Source organism: Aulonocara stuartgranti, assembly GCF_965226115.1.
Source record: "Aulonocara stuartgranti genome assembly, chromosome: 7".
In the NCBI taxonomy this organism is placed as follows: domain Eukaryota; kingdom Metazoa; phylum Chordata; class Actinopteri; order Cichliformes; family Cichlidae; genus Aulonocara; species Aulonocara stuartgranti.
In genome coordinates, this window is record NC_138945.1 from 67,152,147 (window position 1) to 67,170,198 (window position 18,052).

The following is an 18,052-nucleotide window of genomic DNA, read 5'->3' on the forward strand; positions in this document are numbered from 1 at the left end:
AAAGAACTCTGAGAGGTCCAAAGGCCACAGCGGGATTAAACAGAGTAGATGAGGACAGATTTGTTCCAGACACGAAGATCAACAATAGATTAGACATTAGAGAGACGCTCTTCCACAGTGCTGTAATTGTGCGCATGAAAACGAGAAGGTGATGTAAGAAGCGGATTGCCACAGAATTCACAGAATACTTCTCTGTCTGGCAGCGGCAGCTGTTTCTGTTTCTTCTTCTCAGAGTAAATGTTCAGCAGTAGGACTCTGATTGAGCATCCCAGATGAGCAGAGATTAGACCATCGCACCAAGGAAAAAAAATACAGACCAGAAAACGGATTTCTCTCAGATTACTAGGAGAGCTTTTATTTGGAGCGTTGCAAAGTACATTTCATGGTTTTAGTGCTCACTCTCTCTCACTCACGCTCGTCTTCATTCAAATAAAAACACCTTTTTTTCCTCCATGTCCGTTCCTTTTGTCACTGATTTAGAAACATTTGGAATAATTATGCAATTTCTTAATCGTTTACCTGGAGTTTATATTTGAGAATGGAGAAACCATTTCAGTCCAAGCATAGAAATATACACAAGAGAGATGAATCGTATCATATATGAGACAATCAATTTGCTATAGCATGGCTTCAAGCTAGTATACAGTACGAAACACACTGAGGTCATACTGTAGGCAACAGATTAAAAAGTAATGAGAATGAAACTAAAAGTTGCAGTCAGTATTTTCACAGTGGGAGGAAAAGCAACTTTGGATTGAATATTGCATGTTTATGGACGCAGCCGTTTACTAATATTGCTGCAGAGGCTTTCTGGTCGGACAAAATCATCCGATTTAAAGGGTTGTGTGTCTCTCAGCGCAGACACTTTTACTCCTTATGAAATCCTTGAAGAGCAAAAGAAATGCGTAATGTTTGCTTAATCTCTTTTTATCCAAACAATGCAGATGCCCTCAGAGCTGTGTAGATAGTGAGGCCTTTTGGAAACAGTACTTTCATCGTATACTGCACAGTCACATCTTAGAGGTCAGTCTGTGCAAATGCAGCTCAGAAAGCTGCTGCCGGAAGGCTGTGATTATTATTTCCAGCAGCTTCGCCACCTTTCCCTAACAGAGCCAGAGATTCCAGCGAGTGCACATTATCATTGTCTAGATGCATTTTAGGTGGAGCCGAGTTCTCACCGCCTCCTTCACCTCCCGCCTCCTGTGGCTCCCCACTGGCAGCAGCAGCTGCAGCGGCAGCCACGCACTCCTCTTTGAACAATCGGTCATGCTCCATCTTGAGCTCTTGGTAGGAGCGGGAGAACATGTGGAAGATGGAAGTAGCAGGGAAGGCCATGATGAGAATGCCACTGAGGATGCTGCTCAGTGCTACCACCTGTCCCGGAATGGATCTGGGCACCATATCGCCATATCCCACTGTCGTCATGGAGATAATGGCCCACCAGTAGGAGGCGGGAATGCTGGTGAAGTCATGGGTACCTGTGAGCTCGCTCTCAGCCAAGTGCACCAGCGGGGAGAAGAGGGTGACAGCGACGCAGAGAAAAAGCAACAGAAGGCCAAACTCCCGGGTGCTGCGTCGCACCGTCAGCCCCAGCGTCTGCAGGCCGAGAGAGTGGCGAGCCAGCCTCATCACGTAGAGAATTCTCAGCGCTCGCAGGATCCTCAAAACCAGGCCTAGCTTGTCCAGGTAGCCCTTACCTCCTCCCGGCCTCTCGTGTTCCAGCGCTGGGTCTTTCTCTGTCACCACCAAGGAAACGTAGTAGGGCAGGATGGCCATAGCGTCGATGATGTTGAGCGGCCCGCGGAGAAAGTCCAGCTTGCTCTGAGCTTGAATGAACCGCAAGATGAACTCCAGGGAGAACCAGGCCACACACACCGTCTCTATGATGAACATGTTGTAGCACTTAGATGAACACTCGCCCTGAGGTGGAAGAGAAGGCAAGGCAGAGAAATCGAGGATAAGAGAAGCGAGAATTGACAGGGAGTAAGACAGATGGTGAGAAAAGCACAGGGAGAAGATTCAGAGGTCAGATAATCGTCTTTGGTATTCATTAATTAATCATAAGTTACATTCGGTCAGCATACTAAAGCTACTGCAGCTGCACTGGTGGGTTATAAAGTGACGTGATCGATCAATTATTGCATTTGGGAAGACCTCAAGGATTAATCCTCCATGGGAGTGGCGACAAAACGCAATCAAACTTGTGTGCCCTCCAATGACAGTGTCAACGAAGAGCAATGCAATAATAAAAAACTCCTCTAAAAGAATAGTGGGAGTGGGGTGTGTGTGTGTACATGACACTGCTGCTGACTGACCCTCGTTTTCACACACTTGTGCCATCACGCAGATATATTCCTCGCAGCCAGGACAGCTCTTTGTCATGTGACTTTGAATATATGTTGTTCTGAGTATTTGCTACAATGTTTCTCTTAGAAGCGCAGTTTCTTCAGGCAACACTTTGTTGTCGGTTTCTGACTGTAGTAAGTGAGAAATATGCTAAAGTATCCCCTCTGTGAAGAGGAGACTTTGCGCCCCGATGATGGGGAATCATCAGTTTTTCATAATGTTATGAGTTATTTGGTTTTTACACAGGCTGAATGTGAGACCGCATTATTAAGACAGACACTGTTTATGTCTTCTCTGTGACACTCCTTTCATCAGCCTCCCCCCCATTTCTCCCCACGTTTCCCATTGCTCACTCTCTGCTTTTATCTGCACTGTCTCATTCATTTCCCTTCTATCTCACAACTTTTTTATCCTCCTGCAAGCCTCTCCTTCATCCCTCTGCCTCCATCTCCACCTTCTCATCATTTATTCTTCTTTCCTCCTGTATCGCCCTCTTCGAACTCCCTCCCCTCTCATTCTTCATTCTGTGCTCGCCCCTCACACTGCTCTCCTTCTGCATTAAAGCCTGCATTCATTCATTCATTCATTCATTCAGCGTTCCACTAAGTGAAGTTTCTCTATGCGTTGTATCCGTCATACACACATACATCTGTTTACTTCGTGTTGCATTATCACTTGTGTCCTCTCTGCCTTTTTCACTCTTTTTAATCCCACTGTGATGTTTTGCCTTTTTGCTTCATTCCTGCAGAGTGGCTCTGCATATTTTGTAATGCTGGTGCAGGAATATGTGTGCTAAGATATTGTGACTTTCAAAGATGTTCCTTTGTGCAGGTTGCATCATGCAGTGATGCTAGCAGTGATAATAGCAGTGTTTATCCAGTCTATAAAGGAGGACAGTCTCTCAGCTCTCTGGCATGAATCTTAGTTCTTCAAAGTTCAGGACAAATTTGTCTTGGTGAGACACTTTTTAGGTTTTATGCTCTACAATCTACATTTGAACAGGTCTTAATATTAACTGTTTAAATGCTTTTGAAAAGGATTAATTTTATTTGATTGTATTGTGTTAATGTTTTATATATAAGGCCTTTCATGGCAGATGTAGTTCTTTTGATCATTATTTTTAATGGACAAATATTCATTAAGTAACTTCATGTTGCTTTAGATTTACATCCAGTACGACTTGCATACTGTAGCATAATGCAGCATCAGCTTCTTTCAAGGCTTCGCTGAGTTTTATGGTGTTTACACCCAGTAAAATATTCAAACCCAAGATTCCACATCTTTCACTTGCTGCATGGAAATAAAATTAAGCCTGACCTCTTTGCTATCTTATGGTAGGAACTGACCCCCACTGTGATGAAACTGTAAGCCTAAAACAATATGTATGAGGCTTCATGTCTCCCAGGTGGCTTAAAGTCTCTATGTGACTATAAGAAGTAAAAAAAGCTCTCTGTTAACTGAAGACATCGATTAAAATCGATCAGTCTTTTGTTTTCCAATTTTAGACTAGTAATTAAAGATTTCAGTCACTGTCTCAGTTTAGCTTTTGATATTTGCTAATTGCACCAAACGGCTTTCTAAATGTGAGGATTTCTAGGAAAGAAATGATGTAAAAGTTGCTGAACATGATTCAAAAACAGATGAATAAACTTTAGTCCCGACAATCGTGATAAACATGAACCTTTAATGGTTCCTAGAAGGAGGAGCAGGGCAGAAACACATTTAGTGTATCATTAACATCAGTGTGGTTAATATGTTAGCCAAGACATCCTAGTTTCCACATGCAGCAGGCAACATGATGGCTTACAGCTTTCTTTTGGTTTCTCAGCAAAATCACAAAAACTCTTTGTTTTATTTTGGCCTTTGAGTTGACAGCGACATCGCTCTTAAGCTGGTCATTGCATCATAATGTTTCTGAGAATTTATGATGTATTTAACATCTCATGTTAAAATGTATTCAATAAAGCTGCAGCCCGCACAGTTAAAAGTAGAACCACGATGGCTATATATGATTTCTCCAGAGGTCTGAAGGACTCATTGCTTGATATTTTTGTTGAACTAAAGGAAAAGACACACCACAGCAAATCATTACCTAAATATTAACTGAATATAAACCTTTAAATTTCTCAGTTTCAGGACATTCATCGTGTTTTTTCTGTCTGATGTCTAACTCTGTGGTCTCCCTGCATGAATCTTTAAGGCACTTTCTGTCACAGTGTAGATGTTCTGTCTGACACAAGCACCATCCTCTCCTCGCGGCTCTTTCTTTCTCAGGCCTATCGCAGCTTTGTGCTCTCGCTCTCTGCAGAATAGACCATTTGTTAGAGCTCCAAGCCTTCTACTTCTGTTTCTCTGCCTTTCAACTACAGACACAATTGTGCACACAATAACCTCCCACAATACTAACTATCTCCCTGACCTTATCTCCTCCGAATGACTCTGTGGAACTAATGCCAGCAACAGCACATTTCAGCACAGACACCATTCACCCCACAGCTGTCTCATAGGGGGTCTCGTTTTATCATCTGCATTAACACATCCCAATGTCAAATTAAGACAAAGACTGCAGTGGGGGCAACGAACACTGAGGCATTCTCATGGCAAGGACATTTAAAATGAGCAAAGAGGAAAATTATTATTATTATTATTATTAGTATTATTGCAGCTTTCCTTATATTTCGGAGATAAATAATAATAATGGATACTTTATTGATCCCCATGGGGAAATTACTTGTTTTTCTCTGCATTTGACCCATTCACTCAGTGAAGCAGTGGGCAGCCCACTAAGCAGGCGCCCGGGGAGCAGTGTGTAGGGACGGTACCTTGCTCAGGGGTACCTCAGGGTAGCCGTTAAGTGGATTCGAACCGCCGACCTTCTGATCATGGGGCGACCACTTTACCTACTGAGCTATCCCTGCCCCTAAAAATGGTATTTCTACAGAATCCCGCAGATATGTGGGGCATAAATCAACTCGAAGTAAATGAATAAAAAGAACTCAATGACAAAATGAACAATATGTATGACGCAAAAAAATTCTACCCAAAGGTCGAGCTGATCTGAACTGAGTTGCTATTTTGCACTAGATGTGTGTTTTACAAAATAAACACATGCATGACAATATTGATCATTATATTTTGGCTGAAGTGCCCTAAAAGCAGCCCTGCACTCAGCCAGAGCTCATTATATGTGATCACATCCACACCTTACAGTTTAAGTATTAACTAAAATGTTTAATACTTATGTATGATGACGCTATTTTGAAAACGTAAAGTATGCATCTTAGGCAACTTGAGATACTACACTTGCTATGTAATACATTATTTTGGTATTACAATGTGAACACAGTGTGGAGAAAAAGGTTTCAGCTGAAAATGTCTGTGTGACCTTGACAATTGTCCTTGTTTTGAATACGGCAATAACAAGGAGAAGCCAGATGCTACAATATTAATATATATAAGCATAAAACTATCACAGCATTACAACCTATACAAGCTAAAGAGAGCAGCCCAGAACAGAGTCCGTTGGCATGGTGTTGTTGCGGACCTATGCTCCCCCAGGAGTCAACAGGAAAATTGATTGAACCTATACAAAGTGATCCAAGTTAATGTCTGCTGACCCTTCATCATAGCTGCTTTTCTGCATGACGGTTTTTCTGTCGTCTCTCTAAATAAACATCTGGCTTTAACTGCGTAATTTTGACGACTTGCAATGTGCTACACGGTGTTTGTGTTCATGGTTAAGCAGACGGTCAGAAACATTCAATCAGCTCGTGATGGTGTTTTTCTCGTTCTGACCCCCGCACTGGTTCATCGCCATCATACTGTTACTGTTGTGTCAGCATCAGTTGAGCTTTATATTAATGTTGGCAGCTTAGCATCTACCCTGTGCAGTCAGACAGCTACTGGCTGTGGGGTCGCTCCGTGTACCGTGGGTTTGAAGTGTAAATGTGTGTCTCTATTGTTGGACAAGAGAAAGCTTCTATATCTCTGAATTATGAATGTTTTTTTTCACGTGTGGATCAAATAAAGCTGCACATTTTCACTGTGTTCAAAAGATAATTAGGACAACTCTTCGCAACTGTCATGCTGCTACAGCAACTCAGGAATGTTTGCTTTTCTAACCACTGCATGATTATAAACTGTGGTTCATTCTCTGACTCCTTCACAGTATGTCCGTATAACTCTTCATTCCTCTTTCTTCTACATCTCTTGGGGCTCCTTCTCCCACGATGATTCTGCAGTCCTGCATATCAAGAGGTACAGTTGGAAATGGGAGCAAAAGCAAAGATTCTGCCCATCAGTCAGCTTTACTGTGCAGCAGACCTTGAACAAACTTTGCACCACTAAACACTTTTCCTCTATGCTGCTTTACTGACCTTGCCCTCACTTTGAACGCTCTAAAGAAAAGCTGAATAAAGGAGTGTGTGGATGGACAGCGAGGACAACCACAAAAGACACGCAGCTGTCCTTAACCTGGAACTGCCAACATCGAGCAATGTGTTCACTAGTCATATGGACACGCACGCATGCACACTGGGTAGAATATGCCGTGTGGACTATATGCACCCACTGAATTACAAGAATCCTTGAGATATATTGTAATAAATAAGAGCCTCAAACAGCGAGCTATTCTCTATAGAGTACGACTCCTTACACTGAGCACCTTACCACGGACATTTGTGTCAGCATAGAGTTGCACGGTTTTATCTTCATATGAAGTAGCTGTAAAGCCTTCAGAGTTATCCATCACTGATAAAGACCAAGAGATTGTTCATGCATGAAAACCCCAATAGAGAAAAATGAAAGTGAGAAGGTGGCTCGGAGAGATACGGGAGAGAAAAAAGAAGAATAGATGAAAGGAAAGTGGGTGGCTAAGTGGTGCAGAGGGAGAGAGGAGAAAGGGATTACAAGCAAAGTTGATGAGGAAAAGAAGAGGTGACATCTGAACCATGGGGACCATTTGCAACTCTGCATCTCTATTCTCTCTCTGTCTGTCTGTCCGTGCAGCACATGGACACACAAACATCCACAAATGCAGAGATGACAAATTTTAACAAAGGTTTTTGCTTGTTAGACTCTCTCTTTCATGCCTGCATGCACACAAACAGACACACACTAGTAAAGTCTGTCTGTAGCCTCCAGTTTCAGTGCAAACTGCTATAAAAGCAATTTAATGTGATGTCAGTTCCTCATCCAGTATTTTAAATTGTTTAGTGTCCCATCAAACTATAGGCACATCGGGCGCACACAGACACACACACGCCTTCAGTAGACGAACATCAACTTTTATGATCACAAAAACATTTTGTGCAAGCGTTTTATTTTTTATCTGTAAGAAAATTATAAAAATGTCTCGTCAGAACGTGGAGCTGAAAAGAAAAAAGCAAACTATTGGCTGCAGTGTGCACCGGCTCACTCTGAGTGTGTGGGGGAATGCAGCGTGACACAAAGAGTGACTGCTGTTACGACACGACTGAGCTGTCTTGTGAAAAGGGAGTTGGCAAATGTCATGTATGTAACCTCAGGAAATTAAGCATCTGCTGCTTGTTTGTGTGTCACTGTCACAACTGGTTTTCTACCACATCCTACTCTGTCTACTTTTAATTGATCTTTTGGGCCGGCTGGTTTTTCTGGGGAGTTTTCCCTCACCGGTGTTATTCCACACCTGTCCACCAGGTGTCAGCTGTGTGGGCTCCTGTTACACAACCGCATAACTGTGCCAATGTGCTTCCTGCCTCCACAGCTGTCCCACATCACAAATTACTTTCTACATGCATAAGTAGAGCTGTTTTCTCAGTTACAAGGTTGTTTGCAGTGCATCTGTTAATTATGCTGAGCTTTCGTTCGTGGAATTAAGTCTTACCATTTGGCAGCCATCTTGGCATCGTAGACATGTGGGTAGTTTTTTTTTTTCCTTGTATACCTTATTAATCCCCTGTGGGGAAATTACTCTCTGCATTTAACGCATTCACTCAGTGAAGCAGTGGGCAGCCACCGATCCAGCATCAGGGGAGCAGTGTGTAGGGACGGTACCTTGCTGAGGGTTGCCTCAGGGTAGTCGTTCGATGGATTTGAACCCCCGACCTTCCGATTATGGGGCAAACACTCTACCTGCTGATATGAGTTATGCACACATGTGCAGTTTCACAATATTGTGGCTTCATTAGCATGCGCAAATATGATCATCATATCTGTAGGTCTGGTAAATCCTATCAAACACTCACCAAAAATCATGTTCTAGATAAGGTCAAGCAAAAAGAACCTTTACCTACAGTTATGGGAAAAAAGAAAGAATTCAAAGGGCTCTGTGCAGTCCTGTGACAGCTAAGGGGAAGTAGCAGCCAGGTGCTGCTGATCAAATGCCCTTGGTTAATTAATCATCAGTGCGTGTAAACACCTTTATGAAAACTACATGTTGGCAATAAATGTGTCTCAACAAAATGTCATTCAAGGTCAGAGTGTGCAAAAAAATAATAAAAACCCAAGAGCCACATCTCAGACTCTACAGGCCCAGTTAGCATGCTAAAAGTTAACATTCGCGACAGTGCAATTAGAAAAAGAATGAACAAGTACTGCTTGTTTGGAAGGGTTGTCAGGAGAAGGCTTCTCCTCTCTAAAGACAATATATAGAACTATAGCAGAGGTTCCATCTGATCAAACCACAGAGATGTTCTTTACACAGACGGGAACTAAGTGGAGATATTTGGCCATAAAGCACAAACTGTGCTGCACGTTTAAGACCAACTTCCTTTTGCTTACAGTTGTAGGCTGTGCTATGTCCTGTTATTTACAAACCATTTAAAATACTGTTGTAAAGAAGGTGATACCAAGTTGCCAAATCACTTTAAAACCGAATTATTGAAAACTCAAATGAAGCAAAATCACTCAGGGGAAAGAAATTTGAAGCATTTAAGGTCATTATTGTGTTTTTGTATTTGGGAAAATAAGCTTCTATTCACAAGATTTAAAGTCATATTTGAGACTCTGCTAATAAATAGATTTTTAGCTTTTTATATTGAAATGATCTGTGAAAATTACTAAATATTTTCAGACTAATTTTCTAGCTCAATAGTTTGAAAGCTCAACACACTGCAGCTGAAGAAAAGCTGACAAATTCTTTTAAACAGACAAAACACAAGCAAATATTTTGCATTTTCATTAATCAGCTTTTGCTGCATTTAGACAAAAGCAGGCAAATTCAGAAGAAAATGCACCGGACAAAAATTTAAAATAGAAAGCAAAGATGGAGGCGGGCTCATGGCAGATATTAGATATTTGGAACATATGAAACGGGGAAAATACTCTTTCTCTAATTACCACTTTAATCTTTGAATAGTCAGCTTATTTTTTTATGCAGCTTGCTCTTATATTTGTATTACCAGATCACACTCAGGGACTCTGTGCATCTTTACCTGTTGCTATAAGTATGTATACAGTTTACAGAGATTCATATGATGCAACTCTCAAATGCATTTTAACTTGTAGATGTCAAAATATTAATTTATAGGAGGAAGTTCATGTCCAGTATGTTCTATATTTGTTCTCGTTCACCTTTTGAGCACAGCACGAATGTGAAGGCTACTTGACATTTATGGAAGTGTGTGTGATGCATCTTTGTTGCATGTCTTTCATTTCTTTTTAAAGGTCATCACAAAAGCATCAAGTGATTTTAAAATTCATAAACTGGCAACATCGGGTGAGACACTTTGAATTAAAAAGCAGAATTTGAATTTAAAATGTGTTACAGGAGACAAAGGTTGAGGAATGGCTCCCGTGCTTTGCTGTACTTATCTATGCTGTGCGATCCCACTCTGGCATGGACAGGATAAACACCTCATGCTTTGCTGTTCTCTCAATGATCCCACTTGGCAGCCATGCGGCACATCCGACGGAGGGAATGCAGCTCATAAGCAGATAGGCCGTAACAGGCGTGGAATCTGCTTGGAACTGATACGTTCAGAGTACATACATGCCCGGGGAAACAAACAAGGAAATGCATATGCATGCTAACTCAAAGTGTTGCTACAATTATTCCAGCTGCAGTGGAATCTGATTATTAGCATGTACTGTAACTGCAGACCTTCTTGTGGTCTGAAGGTCTGCAAGTTTAGAAAAGATCTAATGTCTGCCATTTTAAAAGGACAGTGCGTGTACACAAACCGCCGACTTAGCCACCTCTTTTTCCTACTTCTCCGGCCTCTATTTCATTCCCTCTAATCTGCAGCCACCTGCTTCTCTAAAGTCTTACTTAGTTACTTAAGTATAGTAACCCTGAGTAACTGGCAGACTCGCATCCTGCTGAGGCAACCAACTTTACACACCAGCACCTATTTATGCTCTCTTTGTGTGAATTTAATGAAGGGGGGGAATCATCACACACAAAGCACGCATGCTTAATTTTGTGCCTCTGTTGTTAAACACACAAACAAGCTTATGACTGATGACAGTGCTTTGTCTTCTGAATTTGGCCAATGACAGAGAGAGTACACACACACACACGTGTGCACACACATGCACACTAGCCTTCGTGTTAATTCTGTGCATCTATTACATTATGTTTCACATCTCAGGTGTGCAAGTAAATCATCTTAAGCTAAATTACATGCAGGGGGAGCCTTTAGTTACATTATGCTCACACAAAACTTATCAGATCGCTGTCACTGCTGCTCTGAGCTGCAGGGGGAATTCATTCATGCTTCCGAGTCCAGATAGTCAAAAATGTTGGTCTCCAAATCACAACTCCCCCCTCACAGACAAAAAATGTCTTTGTTGATTCACATAATGGAATTTAGCACAGAAGCAGGAGGCCAGTAATTCTTCTGAGATGTAATCACAGCCAATACTGGTTTTCAGTGAAGCTGGACATAAAATGCCAGATAAGGATCCAGACTCAGGCAAAAGCGTGTTTTTGGTTTCAGACGCTTGGATCTCTGACAACCAGTAAATGTTATACTCTTTCCTGGCCAATCGTTTCTTATTTCTATTGTTTTATTTACTATATTATATGTAAACCTGTCTCATAGATTACATGAGATGCTACCTGTTCCATAGCAGGTCAGCGCTACAATATGTACCCATTCATATCACAACACACCGGTCCACTGTGTCCATTTCACAGATGCAGACGTTGCAGTAAGTTTCGGTAATCTGCAGTATCAAGCCAACATGAAAATAATCATGCATTAAACAGACATTATACATATTAGCCACCTAGCTTACTCGATTCTAACGATTAAGGATCCTGGAATTAAAACACTAACTTTAAGTATATCATCTCCCCCTGCTGGTAATGCAATTTCTGCATGCGTGTCCATTTCAGATTTGGAGAGGCAAAGCGTGAAAAGGACACGGTGGACTCGCGTGTCTATTACACGTTTTGCTGTGATACTGGGTTGACCCATCACCTGTCAAACATGAGATGCCATTCTTAAAGGCAGCTATGTGATCGTATTATTAATGAATGATCTTCAGTGCTGCCCGTAATTTAGATGTGGAAGGATTACTGACAGTAATTGCTTTTAGGTTATTGTTCCATCACTGAGGCTCTGTTGAAGATGACATGAATAGAAGGTCATTTAATGGACTCCAAGAGTGATTACACACCATTACATAAACTAACTTTATCTTAATGACCTTAGAGTTCAGCATATCAAATGCAACATGCTACGCTATTAAGAATTGATGTCTAAAAATAGATTTTTGACTGTGCTGCAAATGCACAGTCAGTGTCAAGGACGTGTGCTTCGTATGACGCTCACCGGCGGGCGGGGAGGGGTGGGGGGGCTAAAAATGCTAGCAAAATAATATGAAATGAGTTAGGTTTGCTGTGCCGAGAATGTGTGCGCACACATGTGTGTCTCCTCTTTCTTATTTACCACTTTGTCTGAGACAGCCTCTAAATACTGAACAGCTCCTTTGAGAAAACAGAAATTGGAATGCAGATGTTTTAATATTTACCACTCGTCTCTTACTCCTCTATTACCTTCTTCTCTCAAATACATAAAGTGATACTTTATCTTCCTTCAGACATCACAAGACTCATTATGTCAGTTTTGTATCTCCTAATAAAATAAGAAATCCTTCTCGTCCGCAATCAACAGCCCAGCTCTGTAACTCAGTGGGACTATTGACCAGTCTCTGTTTGAGAAGATGTGGATGAATCAGAACGCTCAGTGTGGCGCTTGAGCCACGTAGTCTGTCCCTCAGTCTCAAGATATTTGTGATTGATGTCCTGGGACGTAACTATTGAACAGCAAATCCCACTCCAATTTATGGCATTAAGAACATAAAATGACTCCCCAGGCCAGAAAGCATCTGAATTAGGCAAAGGAGAGCAGATCTGTCGAGGCAGTCTGAAAATGCTCCATCAAACAGACTTAATTCCAAGCACCACTTAATGACAGGAACGTATTTCTGTGATAGACGGATGAAAATGAATACAGACAGGTTTTACTTTGAAAGCACAAATAAAGTGCGTCTTTGTTTCATTTGTGACATTTGAGCAATAACATGTAATTTCAAGAAGGTTATCGATATATACTGAGACCTGCTGCTCTTTCTGAGTGTTGCTACCATAGATTTGACTCAAGAAGATTACTGGTGTCTAAAAACGTTTTCATGAATAAGCAAGCGTCAAAAATAACGAGCGATTCACTGAGATCGTCGTGTCTTTTAGCTCAGTATGTGACACTGATGGAAGAAAGTGCTTCCACTCCAGAGGGATTACATTAGGGGGCCACAACCAGAACGTGAAGGTTAATCCAAAACAGTAAAAGTAAAGACACAAGCAAGAAGTAAAGGCAACATCACAGCATCATGTAGCTGCGAGCCATAAGGTACAGATGAGTTTTGTTACTTTGTTATTTATTAGAATAAATAACACCAAAAATATCACCTAAAAAATAACGTGAATCGAGTTTTTTCTCAATCTACACTTGATTATAATCTCAAACAGGATTACCTGAGAGTGATAATCAGAGGAAATGATTATTTTGTCCTTTCAGCCTCTCGACAGCAGCGACAGATCTTTTGTGAATAGCTAGTTAGTGAGATGATGCTACAACTTTTTAGTTCTGTCAACGTTTGAGCAAGAGCACTGCATCAAACATCCCATGAACTTTATTTAACTAAATCTATACTATAGTTTGAAATACTTTCTGTAAATAAACACTGGTATCCATCTGTGCGTACAGTAAGTTCATTTGGAGAGCCATTAGCAGTTTGGTAGCCCAGTCTCACTTTAAAGAGTCACTGACAGTTCACTTCAACTCATTGCATTTATATTGCACTAAACCGTTACAACAGTGACCTCTAGGTGCTTTACATCGTTAGGTAAAGACTCTACAACAATACAGAGAAAACCCAACCATCAGATGTCCCCTATGAGCAAACACCTGGTGACAGTGGGGAAGAAAAACACCGTTTTAACAGGAAGAAACCTCCAGCAGAACCAGGTGAGCCAGAGATTAACAGTAACAAATGATTAAATGCAAAAATACAAATAAATAAACATGAAGAGATCAAAAGTAGGTAAGTGCAGAGGAAATGCTCAGTGAATCTTGGGAACCCCCCAAACTTAGGCCTATAGCGGCATAACTAAGGGAGGGTTCAGAGTCACCTGCTTCAGCCCTAACTGTAACCTTTCTCAAAACGTTTTCAGTTTTAATAGTAAAAGTTTGGGGTCTGTCTCTCCAAGCCAAACTGAGAGCTGGTTCCACAGAAGAGGGGCCTGAAAACTCTGCCTCTCATTCTACTTTTAATATCCCAGGAACCACAGTTATGTTACTATAAGTGATCTCAGGAACACTATTACATGCTTAGTCTAATAACAGCCCTGAAATAGTATGGATCTTGGGTACTATTAGGTAGGTACAGGAGCCTTTGATGTATTAAACAAATCACTTTCATTTCAACTTACTATAAGGTATTTCACACACAAGCATCTTTAGACTTTAATGGGCCAAGAAAAGAAATGGGTCAAAGAAAATGTATTATAATCCAGGACCACTTACTAATATAGATATTAGGTGGCTGACTAATCACTAATCATATATTGATAGTAATTTTTTTAATCTTTGAATGATCATCTTCATATGAATCCTTTTGATTTTCTTTGTTAAAGACTTAAAAAAAACGTGTTAATTGTGTAATGTGCACAAGTTATATAACAGAGAAAGACCTAGTTTGGTATTAATGTTATAACACTTCTTGTTACTCCTTGGCAAAATATGCAAAATTATAAAATTCTGAAACTGACAAAAAGATATTTCATTTAAATTTGGATGATCTGCCCTTCAAAGAGTCTCCTTGGGGAAGGGAGATCGTGGCTCAAGAGTTGGGAGGTCGCCTTGTAGTCGGAAGGTTGCCGGTTCGAGCTCCAGCTTGGACAGTCTTGGTCGTTGTGTCCATGGGCAAGACACTTCACCTGTTGCCTACTGGTGGTGGTCAGAGGGCCCAGTGGCGCCAGTGTCCGGCAGCCTCACCTCTGTCAGTGCGCCCCAGAGCAGCTGTGGCTACAATGTAGCTGCCATCACCAGTGTGTGAATGTGTGCGTGAATGGGTGGGTAACTGGATGTGTAAAGCGCTTTGGGGTCCTTAGGGACTAGTAAAGCGCTATATAAATACAGGCCATTTACCATAACTTTGCAACTCTTATGGTGCAAATGCTATTTTTAGATCGCTCCATGTTCGGGTACAAGCACTTGTGCATTTATGACAGGCTTGGATCTCCTCTGATGTGTTACAGCACTGACCCTTTGGGAGAGGAGAAAGTCATAAGGACTCAGATCTGGTAATTAGGGTTTGAGGAGTGGCCACAAGAGCAGTCATCACAGTTCAGGCTGTTTCTCTGTCTCTCTGTGCAAGTTTAAGGTCCACGGTGACTTTGCGAACACACAAGAGCAAGCTCACAAGGTCGAAAGGAAGACCTCCACAGAGCAATCAAAAAATACCAGCTGCACGGGGAGCAGTGCTTCAAATCACACCTTGCCTTTATGTACCTACAATAAGTGTTGGGGAGTAACGGAGTACATGTACCGCCGTTACATATTTAAAATACAAAATATGAGTAACTGTATTCCGTTACAGTTACCGTTTAAAAAGGTGGTATTCAGAATACAGTTACTTTGTTGAAATAAATGGATTACACGGCGGTACTTTCCTGTTTCATATTATCGCGGGTCAGGACTGTTTGGGTTTTGTTTATTCTGTTGTTCCAGGCGGCAGCGTTACGGTTGCCATGGTTACAGGGTGACGCTCTCTTTGTGTGTTTCCTGGTGAGCGAGCGCCTTTTTGTTGTTGTTGTTGTGCTAAGCTAATAGGCAGAATGCTACAGCCTGATGGGCAGTGTAGTCTGTGCTGCAGGGAGAATGGACTGCCATACTCGTTATGAGTCTGTGAGCGAGGGAGAAAAAGGAGAGTGGAAAAGTACGAGCTGTCACCGAGCAGAAACGGGAGCTGGAAGCATGTAAATATAATAATAACCACTGCAGCCAAACAGAGCGCCTGACGAGCCCAGTTGTAAGTAAGTTATTAAGACTCGACTGTACACCGTGTTCCTGTTTTCCTCCGAAACAATAAGTTCCATTGAAGCAGCCTTTCAACGCCTCTCTCTGTCTAAAACTTGACCCAGACAACAAAGTAAAGCTAGTTTTCGGCTACGAGCCCGACACAAACTCTACGTATTAGTCAGAGCTCCCTTTACTACGGTTCGGCGCCGCGGACCTTCAGTAATCGTAATAAATCACACAGCAATAGGACATTCATGTAGTTGTAAAAAGCACGATAATATATTAAGTAATCCAAAGTATTCAGAATACGTCACTCTCATCGAGTAACGTAACAGAATACGTTGCAAAATACATTTTGGGGCATGTAATCTGTAATCTGTAGTGGAATACATTTTAAAACTAATCTTCCCAACACTGCCTACAATATGTTCTTTGATACAAGATCAATTTATTATCTTTAGTCCAAAAGCTGCTGTTGGCATCATTTGTATACGAGGCATGAAGCTCAACTCTTGTTCGGTGTTTTTCGACATGATCAAAGATGCATTGTTGAATCATATGAAGGTTTCTTGCATCCACTTGCGTTTTTGTGCTTTCTGTCAAAGTGTCACAATTACAAACATCCTGCAGAAATGACATTGATTTCAGAATCACATTGAAAGTTTTTACATAATACAGAGCAGGGATACATGCACACCCACAGCAGGAGACAGAAGGATGAAAGAGTGGTTATCAGTGGGACTGGAGCTGAGCTGTTAGCTCCTAGTGGTATACTGCTTGATAGACGAGATCAGCTGAGGACAGAGAGAAACACATTACACGGACAAAGGGGAGCAATCAGAGGAGAAAAATTAAGTAATGTTTCTTGCCGGGTTTTTTCTACCAGAAACTTCCTCTCTTATCTCCCTAAAGCACATTCTTTCTCTGTCTCTCCTTTTCTCCTTCACTCTATTCAGCCACCTAGTCCACAATCCATCTTTACTTTACGCTATCTCTCCTTCACATGCCTTAGCCAAACAGAAACAGGCAGAGAAGGTGGATGAATTATGAGTGGACGAGGGAATTTCAGCCCACTCATAACAGAACAGAGAGACAAACGGCAGGACTACGTGAATTAAAGATGACAGGAACCCTGCCGCTGCTTGCTAGCTGGACGCTGCAGATGGAGTTCAATGCAGCTGAATAGTCTGAACCTCCGGAGCATGCAGAGGGAAAAACATGAAAGCGGCAGATGGATTTGTTTACTTGTAGATGGAACTGCCATCCTCTTTCTAGGAATGAGCGCAGACATGCAAACACATGCCTGAGTGAACGCATACACCTAAATGTCCTTACGTCCCACAACATCCTCCCAAAGGTGTGAGATGTCAGACACAATCATACAAATCTCAGATGACCTGATAACCCACACTGCTGCCTCAGGGCATCGAGACAAACACTCCTAGTTACACTAACTCCTAGAAAGAGTTTCACAAAACTTTGCACTGGCTGGAAACACTGTTACACCAGGAATCAATACGGCGTGGTAATTGCAAGTGCGTGTGTACGAGGGAAGGCTGCGTGCAGCCTTTCAATGTCTCCGTCAGTGCAGCTGTGCTTACCTGAGGTGAATATCAAGCAGGAAAACTTCATTTACCATTTACATAAAAATGCTACTGTAATACTACACATCAGAAATGTTATGCTATTCAATCTCTGCTTGCTTTTAAATCCTGCTGCATTTCTCATTCGTTTCTGCTGGACCTTTCACTGTCATCACTGCATAGAAAATAAAGCTACAGCAGCAACTGAAGCCACTGCATATTTCCACTTAGGACAATAGTAATAGGTTTGATCTATCACATGCTCTAAAAGGTCCATATCGAATGCATAGCAGCAGACCAGGAGACTCGATCCACTCCCGAGCCAAAGCTCTTGTCCATCTGTGTTCCTATGACTCTCACCAACTACTGGACTCCTCTTGGCAGGACTCTCAAAATCCTCTCTTCAGCCTTTACAACTCATCAAGTATTCTGCTGTCGGCCTTCTCCAGTAACACCACCCCCTCCCTGCACTCGATCTTTTGGCTGCCTGTGACTGCTCGTATCAAAATCAATACAGAGATGCTGCTGTACACTTCTTGAGGAGTTTCCATTGAACAGGTGTGTCAACTTACATACATACGTACATATGTACTGTCTTGAGCCTGATACTCGGTT

General features: G+C 41.7%; 1 protein-coding gene across 4 annotated transcripts in view; it reads right to left on the reverse strand.

Moving 5' to 3' along the window:
* Window positions 1-339: 339 nt before the first annotated feature.
* Window positions 340-18,052, reverse strand: part of kcng4a (potassium voltage-gated channel, subfamily G, member 4a) — a 32,893-nt gene continuing 15,180 nt past the window's right edge. For all 4 annotated transcript variants that reach the window (XM_082540052.1, XM_082540053.1, XM_082540050.1 and 1 more), the window contains exon 4: window positions 340-1,920. In XM_082540052.1, coding sequence (XP_082396178.1) covers window positions 1,045-1,920 — 876 coding nt within the window. In that variant the 3' untranslated portion in view covers window positions 340-1,044. The remainder of the gene's footprint in view (window positions 1,921-18,052) is intronic.